This window comes from Pseudopodoces humilis, chromosome 5 (genome assembly GCF_049639895.1).
Source record: "Pseudopodoces humilis isolate 2021_Gansu_Grassland_sample_001 chromosome 5, ASM4963989v1, whole genome shotgun sequence".
In the NCBI taxonomy this organism is placed as follows: Eukaryota; Metazoa; Chordata; class Aves; order Passeriformes; family Paridae; genus Pseudopodoces; species Pseudopodoces humilis.
In genome coordinates this window covers 9,813,999-9,839,001 of record NC_142204.1, presented here as the reverse complement: position 1 = coordinate 9,839,001, position 25,003 = coordinate 9,813,999, and the positions used below count along the sequence as shown (strand labels likewise).

Sequence of the window (25,003 nt, the reverse complement as noted above, 5' to 3'; positions counted from 1 at the left end):
ATGCAGACGGAAACCTTTTCCAACGCGTCTGGCAAAGAGAAACTCTTCCAGGACAACACATTTGTCTGGAGGTTGCAGCTGGAAGGTTGGCATACGCAGATTTGCAGCAGATTGAAACGGACAAGCTCTTTGCTGCGTGACCTGAAATTTGCTGTCAGGTGTCTGAGTTCCTTGCCAACACGAAACACCTGCATGCATTGTTTGGCAAGCACTACAGAACCACAAAAAAGCATGGCATAGCCAAATAAGCCAAGAAAAAGTATTTGTTTCATGTACCTTTTTTGTCTCTTTGTTTATGTTGCTTTTTTGAAGGTGTTGGGTAGAGAAAGTCTAATGCTGCAAAAGTGCATGTCTCCTGGATTCTTTCGTTATGCAAGTGTTGCACTAAGTAGTTGTCTGGGAAGTGGAAAAATGGGAACTTCTATATATGCATAAGATTTTAATCTGCAACGTTGGATAGAGCTTGGATAATATAATGATGAAGGTCTGCAAATTTTAAATATCGGTATTATATACTTATGTTACTATTGTTGTGATTAGGCACTGTTTCTCGTTGTGTCATTCCTGAGCATCTCCTGCCTAGCTGCCATGTGTGCTAGGATGCTGCACTACAGCCACCTCAGTGCTGGTGACATGTTCTGCTCTTTGAGGAGGTTCTGCTCAGCCAGGGAGCTCTCCAGCCTCTTAGTGATGATGTGAGTGGATGCAAATATGACAGTTGCTGCCTCAGACCCAGGTTCACTGGGTCTGAGAGTCTCCCGTCCTTATGTGGAGGCTAGTACTGGGAAAACAGGGTCCCAATGGGAAATTTTGTTAAAGTTAGAAATCATTTTAGGATTAGGAAGGGACCTTGCTTTCACCTTGCTATCCAGAAACCTCTGAAACAAAAAATTTGCCAAACAAAAAAAAAAAATCAAACCAACCAAGCAAACAGAAAGAAAAAAAAAAACCATTTGGAAGGAAGATTCTCACCAGCAGCTCGTCCATCACCCACAGGGGACCATATTCTAAAGCACTTTTGGTGCACTTGCCTGAACCTGTCAAGGCACTCTGTTCAGGAGAAATTTTCTGTGTATGTGCACACATGTGAGAGAGAGGCAGGGGTAGGAGGCATGTTCCATACAACACAGATCCATTACCGTGCCACTTCCTGTGCAGTAGGTCCTGTGACAAAATGTGAACTGAGATTGCTTGAAATTTAAAAGGTAAAGACATTAACACAATGTGATATTTTACTTTCTCAGCTTTTAAAGGACATGTTCTCTAAATCATGAAGTTGCCCCACCATCATCTTACCTACCACAATCTGGAAGCACCTTGATTCTGTTTTCAAAACCACAAGGGACACTTCCAAGTTCAGCAAGTTCTGCCAGTACAGCCTTTGGTGCTCCTGTCTCCCTGTCTGTTACCCTTGCTTTCATACTCAGTTACATAATTATTCTAGTATGAACAATAAAATTATTCCAATTTCTCCTGTACTTCTCTGGTTGTCTTTTCTCTAAGCTGTGCAGAACCCACGTGAGGAAGCTGTGATCCTGCATCAGCTCATAGAGAGCTCTGGTGACAGAGGCAGCACTTTGTAGTATCTCCAGAATACCACTCTGAAACAGAAAATAGAACCTGTTCTTTTACAGTCAGCATCTAATTAACTTAGAATTAACCATTTGACTAGTATTGGATCAACTTCAAGGGAAAATGCCCACTACTTGTTCTCAGCAACACCAGGGAAGGAAAGACATTCTCTGTTCAAAGCTTCATTACCGCAGATGATACTCTTACAAGAACTCTTCAGGTAGCAAGACAATTTTATCTTTTTGTCCAAGGTTTTGATACCTGAAATACGCAGGGTGGATGCTACCAAACCTGAGAGCTCCTGGTATGTGAGTTTCCCTCTTGCTGAAGCACTGCTCAGGTAATGAATGTGCTGCCTGGGGAATAGAGACCCCCTAAAAAAAGACCCCTACTGTAGAAGCAAAACCACAGTACCCACATGAGACTCTGTGATAGCAGGAACCTGGTCCAATTTCAGGGGATAAATGTGACAGGATTAGACAGAAGCAATTATTTCCCCCTCCACACATACACAAAATCAACAAGGAACAGATTTTCAAGAGGGCAAAGGCAGAGTCACCTGCTCCTTTCTGCTTTGTACTTGAGATCTCAAAGCTGTGCAAACTTCTGTGGTTTGGGGGTTTTTTGTGCTTTCTTTTGAAATTTTTACCTGGAAGCCCTCATCACACAAAGGATTGTTGAAAAAGGAAAGAATGACCCAGAAAATCCTCTGGTAGACATAAAGCTCATAGCAATGTCTGCCATGTAGCCCTTGCCGAAGAAATCTGAGGACCCACATGTGCTTTGTTTTGTACTGGAAGCCACCATCTGGAAGAAAAATACCACTGTCAGACATTTAGACATTTCCAAATAATACCTGCTCCTAAGAACACAAAACCCTGGTTCCCTGTGAGTGCCAACTCAGGACTTACCATAGTTTGTTCTGGACTTTTCAAGCTCCCTTTCTATCAAATTTGACCATTAACATCCACTAGGAACAGCCAGCCTGCAGCCCAAATATGCAGTGGAAATAGAATTTTTGAAGTCACTGTTCCTAAAGTACTTCAGTTGCACTTAAAGTTACGAATGTAAATTCAAAGACAGGTGCAAGCTAGCTTGGGCAGGATATTCTGTTTATTGTGCTCACAGAGCAAACAGCACAATTCATTGTGTGTTATCAAGAAACACGCAGAATATAGAAAAAAACAAAAACCCCACAGAAATAACATTTTTAATTCCAGCATGAAACAAAAGAAAGATGCCTTTAACTGCCTGTGGGAAAACGAGATTTCATTGTATTTTATGGATTTTTTTCTATAAATTTCTGAAGACTCACCGGATACCTAAAATGGGACTCTTACCTCCAAATCAAAATCGTAGAAAAGCTGGAAAGAAAACTGCTACTTTCCTCAGGTCCAAATATTGGTGTGACAGAAGGAATCGGTTTACCTTTATGTACATCTGCTCCTCTGAGAAGATAAAAAGCTGGCATCACGGAGGAGGACAACATTCCCAATAGCAGTGTGCAATTATAGCTTTTGTCACTAGAAGGCAGTGTTTCCTCAAACACTAAACTAAACTACGGTAAGGGGGCAACTTTTTATTAATATTATTTATTTATATAAATATCTCCTTATATTTATTTCTATAAAGTTATTTATTAAACTCAACCAAACATACACATTCGTGTCCAGAGGTCCAGGGCCTCCAGCGTGCACCTACTTTTGAAAATTAAGAACAGAGAAGGATTCCTCCCTGACTCAAGTCCCCGCCTAGAACTCGGGAAGCCTTTGGAGTGCCAAACGCCTCTGACAAACTGACAACAAAAACCTGGTTGAGGTGAGCTTCTTTACCATAGAAAAAGGGATGCTGTTCTTGCCTAGGGAACCTGGGGAGGTCGAGTTTTTTTCAGATGGAAAAGGGCCGTTTTTTGTGTCCAGGAGTACGTGGCTTAGAGGGGGTTTCTGGCTCCGGAAATTACGAATGGAGCAGGATTCTTCCCTGACCCAAGCCATCCCCACCTAAAGCTCAGGTTGCCCTTGACTAGCCTTGTCGTCCCATCAGACATTTCTGCTTCTCTTACAGGTGCTTGTATGATGCATCTTGGCTTGTGTTCCGGTCATTGATGCTATAGGACTTGGTAAAGGAAGCTTAGTAGGTTTGGGACTTAATGAGGAAGGTCCAGGTGATGGTAGAGGACGCTAAATATTAAGCGAGGGTCCTCAGAAATCATCCACACCTCAGCCACTTTTGTGAGGCAAGAAGCCTTTTTATTGCGAGGTTCCCTAACCTTAGCTAGCTTTTCCAACCAGGGTGCCCTGATTGGTAGAAAGAACAACACCCCCTTTGGTCCCATTGGTGGGACCAGAGAAAACACATCAGGGACATTTGTTCAATATTGTTTTGGGAAATATTATCTCTACAATAACACAATTCTGGAGAGAAACTGTTCCCAGGAACTGTTCCCTGGGAACAGATGAGTCCCTGACAAGGCTAAATTTCTCTCAGGCTCGGAAATCCTGTCCACATCCAGGTTCATTCCACTCACTATAACTGCTAGGTTGTAGTGAGTGTAGCCCTGTTGACTCTCCTAGTTTGGGAGTTGGTGGGGAAACTCCTACCTTATCCTTTTGAAGAATGAAGTGGGAGAAGTTGGAGAGGGGGAGGTCTGAGTTGATGATGGTTCTGAGCTTACTTCTTCTTCCACCCTCCCTCTTTCTTGCCTTCTAGGGGGTGGTTTAAGTAAGTCTGGTGTTTCTTGTTCTAAAACCTCAATTTGGTATACCTTATCAGGGTGTGTGCATCTTTGATTTATTAAGCATGCACTACGACACTTGTTAGCTTTATTCTCTGTCAAAGGCTAATACCAAGGGATCACATGGTTGTCTAAACTCACAATATCTCTGCCACTCGAGGTGATCCCAAAGAGAAAAAAACATAAGTCACTTCCAACTGCTTCTTTTCATGCTAGAGAAAAAGTATTAACTTCAATAATGTTTTGTATGTCCAGTGTTCCATTTGCTGGCCACCTCAACACCTCTCTCAAGCCTATAAAGTGGCCACCATTATGTACTAAACTTAACAAGCTCCCTTTTGGTTTCTGTACCATCAAAGGCAAACAACTCTTTCCAATGTGTTAGAATGCATCTTCAGGGGCTGCTCTTAGGAATCTCTTTGTTCCCATTTGCCCCCATGCTGAAAGTTCTTTTTCTCCCAACGTCTCTTTACTTTGTCCCAACTTCGAAGCTTCACTTTGTAATATTCTGGTACCCGAGTGTACTGGGCACAGTCAACCCTAAGGAATTCAATTGGTTTTTGTAGGGTCCCTGAGACTCCTTTCTCTAATAGCTCAAATATCTTACCACTGCCATGTGCTACTTCACCAGTTATCAATAAGACCTTTGCCTCTATCTGAGTGGCTTTATTTTCCTCTGAACAAAAAAGAAAACAGAGGCCTCTCTTAGGGCTCTTCCACTTTAATACCCAATGTCGGACCCAAAGTTCCAGACAAACAACACAGCGAAACACAACCCACGGGCTACAATCATAGGCTTTCCTTAAACAGAAAAAATCTTTCACACCGGCTCTTCCAGCTCCCTTTATCCCCAGGCATAGAACCTTAGTTAAGAAAAGGTCAGCAGTATGCAATTATAGCTTTTGTCACTAGATGGCAGCGTTTCCTAAAAAATGTTTACCACACCAAACCACGGCGAGGGGTGGAGAACGGGAACTTTTTATTAAAGGGGTTCACGCAACCAAACATACCCCCGAAAACACTTCGTCCTTCTCTAGCCACTTGTGGTTGTCCGGAGAGGAAGAGCAGACTACTACAATCACCCTGTGCCAATTACATGTCTCAAACACGCACTTTTGCTCAAACACAAAAGTGTTTGTCTCAAACACACAGTTTTTCTTACCTTTCAAGACATACACACACACAGAGTAACAAAACAATTTATTTCTAAAATAAATAAATTTCAGCTGCCGCCAGGCTGAAATTGCATTGAGTATTGTGTGGACTATATTCCCAGCGCATCCCAGAGCCATGGGTTGGATCCTTCCGCCCATGCTGGATCTATGTCTTGGAGACCCCAGCTCCTTCCGTGTGGGAAGGGGCGACCTCCCTTTTTCACCAAAAGCACACCTCAAAATTTTCTTCCACAACACAAATGTTATAAATGAAACTAGAATTTTGACAACTAGGTCCTTTGAGTTAATGGTAGTTTAATTAAAATTGAATACAAATTAGTAAATTAAATAATGATTTGGTATAAAAGAATACAATTTAGTAAAAAAAAATAATTTAACTAACAAAATTACCATTTATATATATAATCTGCCAATAATTAAGTATGATTAAAGCATAGACAAAACTGACCGGGGTATGGAGGCTTCCCACCCTGCCTCACATACAAAACAAAGCACTTTAAGCTAAACTTATATATACTGTATGCATATACATATTCATTAATGTTTCTTGTAAGTTTCCTCCTGTTTCTGTTTTTTCTGACTTTACATCACTTTTCTTCACGGCACATGCCTCTCTTGTTAATGGGTCCTCAGTCTTCTTTTGGTGGTCTTTTGGCGAAGGCTTCTCCTCTTTCTCGTTGTCCTGTGGATAACCTCACAAGTTTACACATGCATACTAAGCATTGTGTTATGTTAGTCTACTAATTAGTCTTATATTTACTGATTTTTAGGCCCAATGCCTAAAGTCGTTCTAATTTTGTCCATCTCAAGGCCGTTTTAGTCTTGAAACATCACTTACCTTCTAAACTACATCCTGTACCTAAATTTTAACATGTAACATTTGTAAAGGTGTGCATCTGCTTTGTAACACTGATTCTTTTGGTTGCTTCTAATAATAACTCTCCAAATAGTTACAATTTAGTTAGCACAAATCAATTCCATTTATTACACAAACACACACAGACCAAAAAAATACTTAGTCAATCATCAACACAGTCCAAAAGTACGCAGTCCAAAATACACACAAAACGTCATGAATCCGCACAGCCTAAGCACATGTACACAACCCGAGTGCACACAGACAGCACAGCCGCCGCTGCTGCTGTTGGCCGCTCATCCTCCGCCACTCGGGATGCAGCCTAAACCCCAAACAAAGTCCACAGCTGCCGCTGCTGCGCAGCCAATACACAAACAAAGCCCATGGCTCGGCAGCTGGATGCCCCTTTCGGCTCATGGTGGACAGACCACTGGCTGCTGCAAATCACCATGCTGTGCCTCCCTCGGCTCGTTACACAGATCACTCTGCTCGAGCCCTTCTTGGCTCGTAACAGAAACCACTGGCAGCTAACACTGCTTTCTGCCACCTCTGGCACTCTCCACCTAGAGCGTAAATTCCTGTGACCCAAATATCAGCTCCTTTTTCAAATCTCAACGAGACCTCTCTTGTCCCAAAACCTGTGGCTGATATCCAAACTGTGACCCACCCAGCCGCTTCTCAGCCACAAACTAAACGGGAGCCACCAGTGCTCCCAAAACACAACAAACTGGCCATCCTGCTGTCTTCACTGCCCCACCTGAAAACACAAGCTGCCAACTCTCGGTGCCGCTACTGGCAGCACTTAAAACACAGACCACTGGCAGCTTACGTTGTTCCTGTCGCTCTCAACTTAGAACACTGACTCCTGAAACCAAGTTTCCCTGGAAACTTACAAACAAAACCACACAGGCATCCGCTGCACGTAAGACGTCTCTTTACGACTTATCAACTGCCTTCTGATCCTGCTGTCTCGGTTCTAGAAGACAGGTGTCTGCTAGGGAGAGCAGAAGCCTCCCTTGGGATGAAAGAATGTAGACCCCCTCCCTCCAAATTATTATAAATTTGAAATCAAGGGGCTTTCAGGCAGAGATCTGGGGATAGGAATAACAGTTCTTTACTAGTTTAACCAGGCAAACAAACAAACAATAACTACAGCAATAACAAGAACACAGAACCAGGGACCCCGGGACAGCCTTCTCGGCTGAGATGGGATGGAGGAGAGGTTTTGTTTTCACAAACCCCCTCGGACAGTCAGTCCTGGTGCTCCTGCAGGGCTCTGAGGAACAGTCGGCTGGAAACAGCAGGGACGAGCTGAGATCCTGGGCCAGTGGCTGAGGTGTATCAGCAGCTCCACGGCGGTGGCTGCCACACGTCCCGGCAGGACAGGGGGTGAGAGGTGTTATAAATTTGTATTGTGATATTGGCTTTCGCAGATGAATATTATATGGTTAAATACTTTTTAGCTATGTATGTACTTTTTTTTCTTGCTAACAAGTCTTAAGCTTAAAAGAATTTCCTAGGTACAAGGCAAGGAAACCCCAGAGGGCAAGGACAGTGGGGCCCAAGCTCTTATCAAGAGAACAATAGAGGCCAAACTGTTATCAGCGGAAGATATGAAACCCAGCTGTCCTCAGGGGAAGGATGACGGCCCCGGACTGTTATCTGCCCTGACCATTTGCAAAAAGAAAGGAAACCAAACTCCAGAATAATGCTGACCAGCAAGAATAATGATGACCAGCAAAAAATATATGTTGACCAGCAGAAAATAAAACTGTGAAGAGCATGATCCAAGAAGGCGGAACCAGGGAGGGGACATGCTTGAATATGCATTAACCCCTCACAGCAAGGAGGGGATAAAAAGGGTATCCCTGAGATACCAGGTGTGTTCCTGGCAAGGCGCCAGGGCACCCGGCCGTTTTAACCCTTTGCTTTATTTATTTAGTCTCCTAGTTGTCTTTTATTTATATTAAATTTTTTTTATAATTTATTAGGTGAATCTCGTTTTTAAGAGAGGCCACCAGCAAAGAGGGGAGAAGGAGAAGAAGCAGCCGCTCTGTCTGGGTGATGGCGAAATTCCCTTCTCTCCACCGCAGCAGCTCCGTGACCCAGCACACGAACGTCCTTCCCTGAAGCCTAAGAAAAACAGCCAAAAACTGTCCCCACCCTCCTTTTCTGCCCCCTTCCCTCCCCACCCTGGGCCCGGCTACTCTTTGTCCGTTGTGAGCACCCCTAAGTACCGGTAGTTAGGTTGTCCCAGCACATAATGGGTAAAAATTCCCCGGGCAGGCCTGAAGGACAAAAAAAAAAAAAAAAGGACACCTAACCCTCAACACTATCCACCCCGAATTTTTTCCCATACCAAAATGTTACATCAAATATTAAACCTTTAAATTATACACGAATACATACTACTTTAACTATATACATATGTACATGCAGATACAGATACAAGCACAGTGTCATGGGTAGTTCGCCCTAAAACCAGGTCCCCTTGGGGTATGCACTGGGTCTCTCCATCTTTTTGCATCACCCACCAAGTGCAACCCGGTCCTTGAGCAAAGACAACCCCACGGATTGGACTGTCTTTGCTGGAGGCAGAATTAACCCAAACATTTTTTCCCAGCATACCTCTCATATGTACCACTGGAACCTTATCTCCATCTGTCGTTCTAAAGGGCTCAGATTGGGCAGGGCCTGCTCGGTTAGTGGAACCAACCATGTGGCTTTTGCTAAATTAATCTCCCAGTTCTTGAAAGTTCCCCCACCCAGTGCCTTCAAGCTGGTTTTAGCAGGCCATTGCACCGTTCAACTTTTCCAGCAGTGAGTGCATGGTAGGGGATATGGTACACCCACTCAATGCCATGTTCCCTAGCCCAGCTGTTTATAAGGCTGTTCTTGAAATGAGTCCCATTGTCTGACTCAATCCTCTCAGGGGTACCATGCCTCCAAAGGACCTGCTTTTCAAGTCCCAGGATGGTGTTCCGGGCAGTGGCATGAGCCACAGGGTAGGTTTCCAACTATCCAGTGGTGGCTTCTACCATCGTGAGCACGTAGCGCTTGCCTTGGCGGGTTTGGGGCAGTGTGATGTAGTCAATCTGCCAGGCTTCCCCATACCTATATTTGGACCAACGCCCACCGTACCATAGCGGCTTCAACCGCTTGACCTGCTTGATCGTGGCACACGTCTCACAGTCATGGATAACCTGGGAAATACTGTCCATGGTTAGATCCACCCCTCGGTCTCGTGCCCACTTATAGGTGGCATCTCTACCCTGATGGCCTGAGGCATCATGGGCCCATCGAGCTAGGAACAACTCTCCCTTGTGTTGCCAATCTAAGTCTATCTTTGACACCTCTATCTTTGCAGCCTGATCCACCTGCTCATTGTTTCGGTGCTCTTCATTGGCCCTACTCTTGGGGACATGGGCATCTACATGATGGACACTCACAGACAGTTTCCCTACCCTGGTGGTGATGTCTTTCCACTCATCAGCAGCCCAGATTGGCTTTCCTCTGCATTGCCAGTTGGCCCTTTTCCACCTTTCCAGCCATCCCCACAGAGCATTGGCTACCATCCATGAATCTGTGTAGAGGTAGAGCTTTGGCCACTTCTCTCTTTCAGCAATGTCCAGGGCCAGTTGAACAGCTTTGAGTTCTGCAAGTTGGCTTGATCCACCTTCTCCTTCAGTGGCCTCTGCGACCTGTCGTGTGGGGCTCCATACGGCTGCTTTCCACTTCCGGTTCATCCCTACGATGCGACAGGAACCATCAGTGAACAGAGCATAGCATGTTTCTTCTGCTGGCAGTTGGTTGTACGGTGGAGCTTCTTCAGCTCGTGTCACTTGTTCCTGCTCCTCTTCATCAGTGAGACCAAAGTTTTCACCTTCTGGCCAGTTTGTAATTATCTCCAAAATCCCAGGGCGATTTGGGTTTCCAATATGGGCGCGCTGCGTGATGAGGGCGATCCACTTGCTCCATGTAGCATCGGTGGCGTGGTGGGTAGCAGGGAACACCTCGCCCCCCAGTAACCAGGGGTTTTGGGGAACCCCCGCTCCCCATCAAATTCCCACTGTGCCTTTGCTTTGGGTGGTTTTGGGGTTAGAAAAGGGAAGTTTGGGGTATCGCTTTTTGTCACCACTCATCCACCTCCCTATGACATGGGTGGAGGAGGCCCCTGCCTGGAAGGATTTAGAGGTCCCCGGGGAGCTGGGAAGGGTACAAGGCCACACAGCTGGGTCACCCCCAAGTATAGCTCCCCGGAGTCTGGGGGGCCCCTGGGACACCCAAACCTCTTCCCCCCCGCCTCCCCACACCCCCCCTCCCCCTGCCACGTTCTGCTCTTCGTTCCTCTTCCCCTTCCTCAGACTGAACCACCTGGTTTTGGTTCCTTTGGGGAAAATACTGGGCTGTGCTGGGTCATACTCTCTTACACTGAGCTATACTGGACTATATTGGCCTATACTGGGCTCTGCTGGGTTGTACTGAGTTATACTGGACTGTACTGGGTTCCATTGGGTTGTAATGGGACAGAAGCCCTGCCCTGATGCAGGAGGGGCCTGTGAGGCACCGGTATCTGGGGTGGGGCCTGTAGGAGGGGGTGGGGGCAATGCTCAGGGTGGGCCCTGTTAGGAGCGTTGAGGACTGGGGAGTGGAGGTGCATCAGGATGGGGGGCATATTTGGGTCTGGGGTGTTATAAACATGCTCGGGGGATTTGGGGGGCTGCGGGAACTGGGGGAATTATTGGGGGGGGGAGGAGCTGCAGGGACTGTGCAGCGGCCGCAGCTTCCGCTCCATGCACAAGCGCTGGTGGTGCATAGCCCTCAGCAAACACGGGGGGAATACCCCCATCTCCCCCCCAGGGAGGCCCCTGCCTCCGCAGAGTGATAGGCTGGAGCACACTGGAGTACGAGATGGCGTTGACCAAAGGGGATTCCTTCCAGATGTGGCACCTCTCCACTGTTGAGTTCGGTGCGGCTGCGGCCGGGGGGAAAGACAATGGGAGAGAGACTGGCCTACATTGAGATTGGGGGTATCTTGGAAGTTATGGGGGTCTGATGGGGTTTATTGGGGTCTGTGTGGTCTGCAGGGTCTGGAGGGGCTGAAGGGATTGGTGTACATCAGGGTCTGAGGGTATATTACGAGTTATGGTGTTCTGGGGGGCTGCAGGGATTGGGGTGCATTGAGATGGAAACGTATATGGGGGTCTGGAGGACTTTTTTGATGTTTGGGGGGTGTTGGAAGATTGGGGTGCATCAGTATTGGAGGTTATTGAGGTCTGAGGAAGCTGGAGGGGTTGGGGTACATGGCGATTGATGGTGGGGCTGCAATGCAGGGGGCATCTGTGGACACCCTGGCGGGTATTGGGTCCTCATGGGGTGAACCTCTTCTCACCCCATCCCCACACCTTCCCCAGGCATCCTGGACACAGACACTTCCTCCTCATCTTCATTGTCATCCTCACATTATTCATCAGTGAGTGGCTAGGGGGAAATCTGAGTTTCGAGGGGGCCTGGGGGGAGGTGGTACTTTGGGAGATCCTATGCTCCCCCCCGACCCCCCCAGTCCCCCCAGACCTGGTCTAGGGATGGCAGGTGCTCCACACCACCTACAAGATGCTCATGGTGGCTGCCAGCATGGAGCGTGAAGGGGGAGCTTGGGGGGGGAGTATGGGCAGGTTTGTGAGGGACAGGGGCGGCTGCAGGGAGTGGAGAGCATTGGCGTCTGGGGAAGTTCTACTGGGATTTGGGGGGATCTTCAGAGATTGGGAGGTGTCGAGGTCTGAGAGGCATACTGAGATTAGTTGGGGCTGGGGGTTCTGAGTGGGTTTGGAGGGGTTTTCACAGCGAAGTATAGGGGTTATGGAGGGGGCACAGGGGCACTTTGAAGTCATGGGAGGTGATGAGGGGCTTGGGACAGTACAGGAGGTATGGGGGTGGTGAAGGGGGATGTCAGGGGTGTGATGAAGGGGGGTGCCCAGCCCTCCCCATGTCCCCATGCCAGCTGCTCCCCCTCTGTCAGCTTCCTCATTTTCCTTCTCATGCTCATCCTGCTGGGCAAGTGTTTTTCCATCACAGGTACCATGGGGGGTATAGGGAGGTGTCTGAGTGGCACAGGGGAAGCTGTGGGTCACTATGGGGCAGTCAGGGGTCCCTACAGAGCATTTGGAGGGGGTCAGTGGGGTACGTTTGGTCTCTCTTTCAGGGCGGTCGCAGTCTTATGGGGAGGGGGGTATTCAGTCCAATGATGGGTCCCCAAGTCGTGTGGGAGGAGGAGGTATATGTCCCACTCCCATGGGGAAGAGGTCTCAAGGCTGCTAACTGGGGAGGGGTTCCCAATCCCATGCAGAGGAGCCCAGATCCCTGGGTGGGGATTCATTCTGTGATGGGGTATAGTGTCCCTTGACCCATCAGGAGGGTCCCAAGAATGAAGTGGAGGAAGGATGCTCTTGCCCTGTCTTGTTTGCCACAATGTTGGATTCCTCTCCTGTACTCAGGGTCTTCTCCCTCTCTATATTTTGCCTCCCAGAGGAACACAGGGCCACTAGACAAATGTCCCAGAGAAGAGTCCAGGCACCTCCTGCCATAGGGCAGAGACAATGGGGGATGTGGCATAGGGTGGAAACATGAGGGACACACGGGGGACATTGGGGACATATGGGTGACATGAGGACATTGTGGGATATGTGGGGGGACAGGTGGGACATGAGGGATCCTGGGGACACATGTGTACATGAGGGAGATGGGGGGACATGGGGACACAGGGTGGCAATGAGGGTACTGTGTCCATGGGGAGGGGGCGTGTTGGAAATAATGCAACTTCTAAAATTTTTAACTAACTTTAGTCAGGGGTTTTGTTCATCTTCACCCAGGGAGAAGGGAATGGAAGTTCTTTCCAAGAGACTCTGTTGCCCAGGCAAGGCCTGATGAGCCTGACATCTCGATGGACTGGGAGCTGCAGAGAATGCACAAGATATAAGTAATCATTAATGCTCAGACATCCTTCCTGGTGTGTCAGAGACACCTGGTCTGGGAAAGGTCAATAAGAAACAAAGCATGAGGACCTAATTAACATTGAAGGCAAAGGGATCAATAACCAATAGGAAACCAAATACAAAGGACCGTAACTTGTGGCCAATGAATGTTGAACCAATGAATTTTTCCAGGTTTTTACTGTGTAAGTATGTGAAGAATCTAGTAAAGAGACATGTGGGATTGGAATGGTTTTCTCTGCACAACCCAGGCAATGTGTGGATTAAATTCTTTATGTTGCAGAAAAACATCCTGGCTAGAATAAAGTAATGCCTTAATTCTCTCACAGTAAAAATGTTGTTGGAGAATGTTTGTTTCTCCCGCAGTTTTGGTGACAGCATGACAGTGACTCCATGTCCTTCCATATCCCCCCACATCACCTGTGTGTCCTTTTCCCTAGATGGATTTTATGGACAGCTGCAACCCTCAGCTGACCCCCACTGGCCACAGGGAAGCACTGGGACCTACTGGGACCATGCTGGGAGCAGCTGGTAGATACTGGAACCATGGTGGGGATGCTGGGATCACAACTGGGGTAACTAGGATCATAGAGGGAACAACTATAACCATGCTGGAGAGTGACAGGGAGTAAGGGGAATCATACTGGGGGTGAATGGGAGCAACTTGGACCATGGGATCATACTGGTATCATAGTGGGAGTGACTAGCATCATACAGGGAATGACTGGAACCATACTGGAGGTGATTGGGAGCCACTGAGACCAGGGCCAGAAGGGTCCAGCAAACTCCAGGCCCTGGTGCTGGAACAGCCTTGGAACAGATTCTTTGCGGGGAGCCCATGGCACGGACAGGAAAATCAGGGCATTGGGAACAGCCAGGGCTTGGGAAAGGCAGTCCTGCCTGACTCACCTGCTGTGCCCAGGTGGCCCCAGTGGATGTTAGACATGTGTTGGTATGTCTGCCTCAAACTCAGCAAAGCCTTTGGCACTGTCTCCATCTCCCTGCCTCTCCTGGAGCACCTGCAACTCTCAGCTGAGACAGGTGCTGCTCGCTGGGAATACCTGGCTGCTGGCCAGGCCAAAGAGCAAGTGGGAATGAGGCCACAGCCAGCTGGGCTGGTGTCATGGTTTTAAAGCAGTAACTAAAAAATTACTAGAAAACTTACTTATTTCTTGCTGTGAGATATGGATTAGAACAAGAGCAAAACAGGCTTAAAACTTAAAAGGAATAAAAAAAGTTTATTAACAAAACTACAAGAATAAGAACACCAGAATAAACCTCCAGAAAACCTCTTTATCCTCTACTACCCAACCATTCTCTTGTTCACGTGACAACCTAGAGACAAAAAACTTTGGAACTTTGGTGTTTAAAACACTCCCAATTCTTGCTAGTCTTTTAATCAGCCTTTGTAGAGAAACAGAAGTCTTCTTCTGCTAATCTATGGAGTTTCTCACAAGAAAACTATTTCTGTTATAGCTTTCTATTTTTCTGAAGCCAGCTGCCTGGAAATCCTGCCATCAGTTCACTCCTCTCATTTCACATAACTCTGAGGTGTGTATGGGTCAATGAGTCTAGGGATGTCATTTTTAAGGATGAGTTATTTAAAGGCAAAAGCTCTCTTCATCTGTCTCTGTGAGCTTCCCTGGAAAACAGAAGTTTTCTCTTTACCTCTACAACGGCCCCAAATCTTCAACTATTACTTCTCCCCCCTCTGTTCCAGCACCTCACTGTATCACAATTACTCCACCTTTTGCTCAAAATCCACACTTTGAACACTCCAGTCCTCCCAATATACTCTGTCATGAATTAAAGGAGTTTTTTCAGAACACTGTTGTCCATCTCCATAGCTTTAACAGAAAAATATTTCAGCTTATAAAGCATCTCCTTATTCTCTCTTCTGCATCTAAAACTTAAATATTTTCTTCACTGTCTTTGACGATTTCATGATGTCTTCTTCATGTTGATTGTCTCTCTCTGTCTCTCTGGTAAAAAGGAGTAATCTGTACGTTTTATCCAGGTAGTAAAAGAATTAAAGTCTTGGAAAAGCTGTAAGTGTTCATAGTGTCAGGTTTCAGTCCAGCAGCAGAAACTACAAACCAAGCCAGGCCGGCTGGCTCCCTTTCTCTCACATTCCCCCCCCCCCCCCCCCCGCCTTCTGCGGCCTTGTCTGGCCTGGAGGGGGGGGGAGGAGGCCGAGACAAAGCCTTGTTACCTTTTCAGAAGCCGGAAACTAAAGGGATCAAGAGAACTCTAGCTTTACATCTTAAGGTGGTGTTCGCAAGTTGATCTCACTTTTCAATGGTCAAAACTGCTGTCAATTCTTAGAAATGACTGATAGTTGGTCAGGAGAAAATACTCCCATCAGCCACCAGCAGCTTCAACTTCCTTAGCTCCCAAAGCTATCTTAAAGGTAAAGTCACCCTATGACAGCAGGGCACTGCTGGGGTACCCCAGGGCTCAGTGTTGGGGCTGGTCCTGTTCAACATCATCTGTGTGGTGGGTTCACAGTGATTGATGTTTGCGGAAGAAGTAAGGAACCACCCATAGAAGTAATTTCTTTAGCAGAAGCTGCTGGGAGCTTCCTCAGTGCATGGGAAAGGCCAATAGCTGGCTAGTTCTGAGAACTGACAACATTTTGAACCATTTAGAAATTAGTTCCTCCTATGTGAGATCCACATTTAAAAAACATAAGCCCGGGAATTCTTTCTCTTTGATTCCAACCTTGAAAGGTAGCTGAGCCTTGGTGGGGCCAGCCCCACTCCCCTGTGGCCTGTGCAGCCCAGGGTGGGGGCCAGGCTGGGCCCCAGAAGGCTCAGGAGGCTGGGCACAGGAGGCTGCTGGGCCACAGCTGCTGACACTAAATCCCCTCCCTAGCCCACACTGACAGTGCCATGCCTAGCCAGGACTGCCCCCACCCTGCCCTGCCAGCAGCTACCAGTGCAGCCTGAAATCAAACACAGGGACTGAATAGGCCTAACCCTAATAGGCCTATAACAGTGACTGATAGGGGCATGGAGATGAACAATGACAAACTGAAATATCCACTTTAATTAAGAGAGTATAGATGAAGCATTCAAACTGTAGATGTGAGCAGAGGCATCCACTGATGAAGCCAAGCAGATGTTAGAGTAGCTGTAATTTCATGGGACACTTGAACAGAGAGAGAGATGAGAGTTGATGAAGACTCTTAGCCCCCAGGGAGAGAAGAAGAAAACCTCTGTTCCCAGAGATGATCACAGAGACAGATGAAGAGAACCTTTACCTTTGAGCAAGTCATCCATAAAAAAATACCCCATGAGTTCATGACCCATGGACACACCTCTAGGAGAGCTGTGAAAATGGGAGGAATTTCATGATGCAGAACATTTTCCTGGGCAGCTGCTAATCATGGAAATGAAAAGCCAAGAGAGAACTGTTTCTTGTGGAAAAGTCTCCATGGCACGGCAAGAGAAAATTCCTCTCCCTACAAGAACTGAGGAAAGACTATTGTATAGTTGGCATCTGATCTAACATCCCAGGTTTTGTCTCTATGTTGTCATTTAAGAAAAGAAAGAAGTTGGGTAGGGGGAGGATGCATTCTGATGCTTCTTATTCTTGTAGTACTATTAATAAAATTTCTTTATACCTTTCAAGTTTTGAACTTGTTTTGCCTTCCTCCTAACCTATGTCTCACAGCAAGGAATGAGTAAGTGCCCTGGTGATTTTAGCCAGCACTAAACCCACCACAATCTGTGACTTGGACAATGGGATTGAGGATTGAGGGCACCCTCAGGAGATTCACATATCACACCAGCTTGGATGGAACTGTGGATCTGCTGAAGGGCAGGAGGCTCTGCAGAGGAACCAGGACAGGCTGGATCAGTGGGCTGAGGATAATGGTGTGAGGGTCAAAAAAGCCAAGGTGCTCGGTCACCACGACCCCATGGAATGCTCCAGGCTGGGAAAGAAATAGCTTGAGAGCTGCTCAGCAGGAAGGAATTTGGAGCTGCTGGTTGGAAGCCAGCCTGGATTGGACCCAGGTGGGCAAGAAGGCCAGTGGCACCTGGTGTGGATCAGCCATAGTGTGGCCAGCAGGACCAGGGCAGTGATTGGAGGCCCCACGTTGAGTCCTGTGCCCAGTTCTGACCCCTCATTGCAAGAGAGACTTTGAGGGGCTGGAGCATGGCCAGCGAAGGGAACAGAGCTGGGGAAGGGGCTGGAGCATCAGGAGCAGGTGAGGGAGCTGCAGGACCTCAGCTTAGAGAAAAGGAGGCTCAGGGGGCCCTTCTGTCTCTGAACAACTCCCTTACAGGAGGGGGCAGCCAGGGGTGGTCGGGCTCTGCTCCCAGGGAACAGGGACAGGACAAGAGGAAATGGCCTGGAGTTGTGCCAGGGGAGGTTTGGGTTGGACATCAGGAGGAATTTCTTCAAGGAAAAGGTTGTCAGGCTTTGGAAGGGGCTGCCCAGGGAGGTGGTGGAGTCCCCACCCCTGGATGTGTCAAGGAACAACTAGACATGGCACTCAGTGTGATGGTCGAGTTATAAGGTGGAAGTTGGTCAGAGGTTAAACTCAGTCTTGGAGGGATTTTCCAACCTCAATGATTCCATGAAATGAATGTCTGGTAGCCCGCTGGGAGGACTGGGAGGAGCTGGAGGATCTAGAAGGACAATTGGAGTGGCTAGTGTTGGAAACTGGGAGGTTTGATGGTGTCAAATAGGGGGTGTGATGGCCCATTGGGAGAACTGAGGGGCATCTGGGTGGCCTGGGTGGACAAATAGGGGCAACTGGGAGGCTTGATGGGGTCAAAAGAGGGGTGTGGTGGTCCACTGGGAAAACTGGGGGTAAACTGGGAGGTCTGTGAGGCAATGCCCTCAAGAGACCCCCAAAGCCCACCTGAGCTACCATGGGTTCACTTGACTCCCAAATCTGCTTCTCCCAATGGATTTAATGGACAGCTGCAACCCTTGACTGACCCCCACTGGGTACTAGGAGGCACAGGGAGATACTGGGACTGTGTTGGGAGCCAACTGAAGACACAGTGGGAGCAAATGGAAGATGCTGTAACCATGATGGGGGTACTGGGACCATAACTGGGATAAGTAGGATCATACAGGGGACAATTGGAACCACGCTGGGTTCATACTGGGAGTGTCTGGAACCACACTGGGGGCATACTGCGAATGATTGGGATCATAATAATCATTCTTGTAGGGACAGGATTTGCCTGGGACCATTGGGGGTGTAACAGGGATCATACTGGGAGTCATTGTGATCATACTGGACTCACACTGGGAGTTACTGTGTTATAAATGAAATAAGAATTTTGACAAATAGGTCTATTGAGTTAACAGCAGTTTAAAAATTAATACAGTTTTGTAAATTGAATAGTAATTTGGTATAAAAGAATAAAACAATACAATTTAGTAAAAAAATACAATTTATATATATAATTTGCCAGTAATTCAGTATGATTAAAGCATAAGCAAAATTGACCGGGGTACAGGGAGGGCTTCTCACCCCACCTCACATACAAAACCAACTGGGGTACGGAGAGGGCTTCCCATCCTGCCTCATGTATGAAACAAAACAATTCAAACTAAACTTATATACTGTGTGCTTATACATATTCAATAATGTTTCCTGTAACTTTCCTTCTATTTCCTCCTATTATTTCTGATTTTTGACTTTACATCACTATTTGTTGAAAACCGAAAAACAGAAACTTCTTCAGATGCTGAAGGGTTTGATCTGGAGCCCTGGAAAGAGCTTGGGTTAATGTAATGATTAAAGTACACAGACATTGGATAGAGAAATTATAAATTTATGTCCCTATAATTATAAGTAAGAATATGCCTAGAGTAGGTAAGATATTAGGTAAAATAGTTTGAGGTTTAAGCTGTGTGAGTTATAGAGTAGGCTAGAGATCTAGAAAATATAATAGAGGTGAGTGTGTGAGTATGTGACCTGTCAGCTTATTGGCAAAGAAACAGACACAGTGCGGCAAAATTAAGTAAAGGTGATAGGTTAATAAGTGAAAAAAAAGCTTTGTGTCAACTGCCTATAGGACTAAAAAGTTATATATTGCTGTGCAAAGAAGAAACTTGTGTCTACCTTGAGCTATGGCTGACTTGTTGCTCCTCTAAATCTCATGCCTTGAGACTGATACCTGGCTACTTGAGCAATAAATCATCTCAAAGCAAGGTGGTCTCATCCCTCGTTCTTTATCTCGACAGCTGTTCTTCATGGCGCATGCCTCACTTGTTGCTAGGGGGTCTTCAGTCTTCTTTTGGTGGTCTTTTCATGAAGGCTTGCACTCATCCTTGTTGTCCTCTGGAGAACCTCACAGGTTAGCGTGCATACAAAGCATTGTGTTATGTTAGTCCACTAATTAGTGTTACATTTAATAATTTTCAGGCCCTATGCCTAAAATCGTTCCAACTTTGTCCATCTCAAGGCTGTTTTTGTCTTGGGACATCACTTATTTCAAAACTACATCCTGTACCTAATTTTAACACGTAACATCTGTAGAGGGGTAAATCTGCCTTGTAACACTAATTCCTCTGATTGCTGCTAATAATAAATTTCCAAATAGTTACAATTTAGTTAGCATGAATCATTTCCATTTATTACAATTGGAAAGCACTAGAATCATATGGCAGGGGACTGGAATCATACTAGGATCATTTTGTGAGTAACTGGAACCATGCAGATGACTGGGAGAAACAGGAACCACACTGGGAGTGACTGGACACTCTGTAATCAACTGGGACGATCACACTGGGATGGTAACTGAGACAGCCCTGGGAACCCCAAGGTGTGGGGTGCCAGGGGGCAGAGCCATGCAGATTTATGCTAATGAGCCTGTGGTTGTCCTGGCACCATTGAGTTGCAAAGTCCAGCGGCACAGAGCGGTTGCACGCCCCGACTGATGCGGCGGGATGAAGTGACATCACGAGTAGTGTGATGTGGCGGGAAGTTTGAACAGTGCGAGGTTTGAACAGCGCGGGGCGAGGTTTGAGCAGCATGGCTGCTGCAGATCCTGGGCAGGACGTCACGGGCAATGAGTGGGAAGGGGGAGCTTGGGGGAACCCGGTAGTAGCTGTCCTGATCCCCCCGCTTTCTGGGCCACCGGATCCCTTCCAGCCCCGCCAGATGCCTGGACTCGCCCTGACCCCACGGTGGATTTGGCCAAACCATACCCTGCCCTAAGTCCACCCCCTGAAGGCACGACCGCCCCCCGCCCTCTCCACCTTCCTGGCCACGGGGACGCAGTGAGTGAAGGATGAGGGACTCCCTTTATAGATATACTCTATGAACTTCCCCTATGGAGCCCCCTCTTAGGCCCCCCTCCAGAGCTCTCCTGTGGATCCCACTATAAAGCTCTCCTTATGGACCCTCTCATCCATTGCTCTCCCCCACCCCCAATCTGTGCCCTATGTACCCCTATACGCTTCCATTACCCCACACTCCCTCTCCCCTATAGCCCTCTGTACTCTGTTCCCTATAACCCCTCATACTCCCTGTCCCCTATAGCTCCCCTATATTGGCTGTCACTGTAGCTCCCTATAGATCCCTCATATCCTCAATGTCCCTCCAGATCTTATAGATCCTTTATAACCCCCACAGCTTCCCCCTGTGTCCCCCCAGGCCCTATAGATCTCCTAAAGCCCCCACAGACCCCATCCAACGTCCCCCAGGGCGCCACCCAGGTCAGTGGGCATTGCAGGAGATCTGCATGTACCAGAGCAGCACCTGCCTGCTTCTGCGCCCTGGCCCCTTTGCCCACGTGGCGAGAACCCCTCACATTCAAAAATGAACACTCCTGCACCTCAAAATCCCCGGACATCCTGATTTCGCCCACAGAACCTCCCCAACATCGCCCATGGACTCCCAATCTCCCCTGGGACCACACAGATCATCTCAGATATGCATAAAATCTACTTTGGGACTCCCAAATCCCTCCAGGACTCCTCTAAATCCACCCCAGGACCTCCAACATTCTCTGGGATGTCCCCAATTGCTCTGGATCCCCACTCCTGGGATCTTGAAATCCATCCCAGGACACCCCAGCTCAACCCTCTTGGACCCTGCAACCTCCCCAAGAGTCTTCAAATACACGCTGGGACCCTTCAGTTCCCCACAGGACTCCCCCGTATATCCAACCCCCAAATCCACCTTGAAACCCCTGAAATACAATCTGGGCTCCAACCTCCCTTGGGCCCTATCCCAAACACCCATTGGGATTCTTGAATCGCCTCCAGACCCACCAAGTTACCTCTCCAGAATCCCAAATCACCCCCTGGGACTCCTCAGGACCACCCTCTTCCCCCAGCCCCCCACCCCCAGCCGTGTTCCAGCCCTTGTCCTCCTTGTCCTTGTTCCTTGTCCTCCCCGTCCTCCTGACATGGTGAACCTGTACTTCCTCAACATCCTTGTATAGCTTCCCAATGTTCTTCTGTGGTTCCAGACATCCTTGTGTCTGACTTTCACTGTCAGACATGAAATGATTCACACAGACACAGCTTGAAGTGTGATGAAAAAAGAAGAAGGTTTATTCTATCCTTTCAATATTTATAGATTTTCGACAACGACCAGGGATTGGATAGTCAGGTCACCACCTTCCCAACCACACTGGCCGTGAGAGACATCCATCAAAAGGCATATCTTTAATGCAATGTATAAACATCTATGTTTATAGTTACTTTCCTGGGAAAGTGGCTAGAAATGATGAAAACAGTATCAAAAGGCCTAATTTTCAAGGCAACATCCTGCCACCTTCAGAGGCTGCATGGATTGGGTGTTCCCAGTGCCCCTCCCCTGTGCTAGCACTGTCCCCCCTGTCACATAGGGGTGTCCCCAGGAGACTGTCCCAGTGTTCCCATGCCAAAGGGTGTTCCCAAGATGTTCCCAGAGTGGTGTTTCCCCCCTGCCTCCCACCTGGGGTCTGAACAGGGTCTCCCCATCATGGTGTTCCCACATCCCCACTCCCCAGCGTATCCCCAGGTGTTCCTGTCCCCAGTGTTCCTGTCCCTGGGGTGTCCCTAAAGTGTCTCCTGGGTGAGCACAAGGGTGTCCCCAGGTCCCTGGGATGTCCCCAGGGCAGTGTCTCCATGGCTCCAGGGTATTTCCAGGGTGGTGGCCCCAGCCTGGGGTGATGCCCCCATACTCCCTGACTGTTGTCTTGATGTCCCCCCACTCCCTGTGACCCCAATGCCCCCATGTGCCCCTCTTCCCCTTCCGCAGGTGCAGGACCTCTGCCTACTCTTCACCCGTGGAGTCGATTACTGCTGGCAGAGCATAGCCCTGCTGGTGCTGCAGGAGGTAGGGGTCTGGGGACCCAGGTGTGATGGAGAGAGGTCACAGAGGGGCTGGAGGGGCCCTATGAGTGCAGTGCGAGTGTCCAGGGGGCTTAGGGGAGTGGGGAGGGGGACTGAGGGGGATAGCATGGTGGCTGAGAAGGTTTCCATAGGGGTTGGGGGAGGGGGTTCTGCATGGGGGCCTGTGGATGCTGGGGGTGTCTCTGGGGGACTGGGGAGGTCCAGGAAGGTCTCTGGGTGCTTGAATGGGGCTAAGAGGTTTGTTGGGAGTCTCGGATGGGAGCGGTGGGGGAGTCTAGGAGTGTTGCCATGGGCTGTGGGAGGTCTGTGGGTCCTGGGACAGGGTTCCATGGATGTTCAGAGGGTCTCTGGGAGACCTCTGGGTGCGGGGAGTCCTGTATTCCTGGGGTTTGTCAGGGAATGGGGATGGGTCATGATGTTGGTCTTCCCTCACACATTTACAGGCACAGGGTGTTTCAGTCCCCTTGTGGGTGGGTTTGGAGGGACCCTGCCCCCCTGGGGGTGTGTTTTGGGGGGTTGCTGCACCTGGGGGGAGCAGTGGGGGTTGGAGCATGCTGGGAGGTTTTGGGGACACCCCCCCCCAGCTTTTGGGACACAGGCAGAAGAGGCCTTTGCTGTGTGGTTGCTGGAAGACACGTACCTGTGCTCACTGCACGTCCGTCGAGTCACCCTGTTCCCCAAAGATCTGCAGCTGGCCCGGTGCCTGCAGGGAATCGAGGGGGGTGGCATCTGAATGGGGACCCTGAGCCCCTGCACAGAGGCTCAACCCCCCAGACCCCTGTACCAGGACCCCCACCCTGGGACTCCCCTGACAGTCTCACACTTCTAACTTTACTGGGATCTACTTTGGGACCATTATGCTGGGACCCACCCTCATGGGGTCCCTCAAACTGAGGCCCTGTCCTGACATGCCTAATCAGGTTTGGGATCCACCTTTCCAAGAACCACCATGTGGACCCACCCCACAGACTCCTTCCTATTGGACCCCCACCTCAGGATCCCCAGCAACCCCTTCAGGGACCCATCCCAGGGTGGAGGCCCCCTTCCTTAGTCCAGCACCCCTCAGATTATTGATGATCCCTACCCATGTTCCCCTGGGACCTCTTCACCAGAATGCAAGTCCCAGGGGAACCTACCCAGGACCTCCACCATACTGGAGACCCAGTTCTACTGCACCCCAATAAATGAATAAATGTTTGTGACCCCTAGATGCTGTTGCCAGGATGGATAGAGGGGATTTGGGGGTGAGGCACTCCAGGGGGGAGCTCTGGAGGGGAGGAGAGTCCACAGGGAGGGGGGCTCTGGAAGTATTTTGGGTGACGGCACCTGGGATGGGGGTCAGGAAGGTCTTGAGGCTTCAGGGGTTCCATTTATAGTGGGGGGGGGGGTCTCAACTAGGGGCGGTGCTTAGGTGGTTCGCTTTCTGAGCAGGGTCAGGGGCTTTAGGGGGTAGGGCTGCCTGTGGAGGGCGGGTCTTAGAAGCCTTCTGTTCAATATGGAGTGGCCTGTGAAGGTGGGGCTCTGGAGGTCCCCCACCCATGGGTGGAGTTCTGGGGGTGGGGCTTCAGCAGGGTCTCCTCCATGGGGTGAGGATTGGGGCCGTAATTAGGAGGTGGGGCTCACAACGGTTCCTGCCACTGCCGCTTGGGGCGCTGCCTGAGCGGGGAGGGGTGGGGGTGCTGCCCCAGCAGGGGGTGCTATGCTCATATGGTGCTGTGTCTGCTCCTGAGGGTGTGGGAGGGACCCCAGAGCAGACCCCATCCAACCCCAACTGTGCCCTGGGGACCCCAAATCCCCCCTTTCCTCATGCCTTGGAAATGCCTCCCGAACCTCAGAACCCAAAACCTACCCTGGGACCCCAAATCCCCTCAAACTTGGTCATCCTGGCCATCTCTGGGGTACCCTCTGAGCCCTGCAAACCTCAGGGACCCCAAATATCCCCCCTTAAAATCCTAGCTCAGCTTCCACCCACTAGTTTGGGATACCCCCAGTTTTGGGGTCCCCTCAGCCCTCTTTTTTCCCCAGACGTGCTGGTGATGAGCTTGATGGGGAATATTTTTGTTACTGAACCCTCAAAGAAAGTTAAATTGTGGACAGGACAGAAAATTCCTTTGACTAAAGCCCAACATCTAGTGACCCTATAAGCAGCAGTACATCTGATGAGGAGGAGATCACATTACAATCCCTAATTAAAGATGAAACCCTCAATGGTAGGGTCTAGAAACTGTTACTAAAACAGTGCGTTACACAGCAGCCAAGATAGCAAAGTTCCAGGAAAAGTGTGGCAGACTTATATGGGAATTTGAAACTGGATATGTTTGGATAGTACCTCTGGCAGGGGGTGATTGAATCATTTGTC

At 48.7% G+C, this 25,003-nt stretch overlaps 1 protein-coding gene across 1 annotated transcript; it reads left to right on the top strand.

Moving 5' to 3' along the window:
- Window positions 1–23,377, top strand: LOC148184264 (histone H3-like centromeric protein A). The gene is made up of 4 exons (XM_088055073.1): window positions 1–85; window positions 20,954–21,015; window positions 22,550–22,627; window positions 23,243–23,377. Exons 1-4 carry the CDS (start codon window positions 1–3, stop codon window positions 23,375–23,377), a joined length of 360 nt encoding a protein of 119 aa, XP_087911199.1.
- Window positions 23,378–25,003: the final 1,626 nt, after the last annotated feature.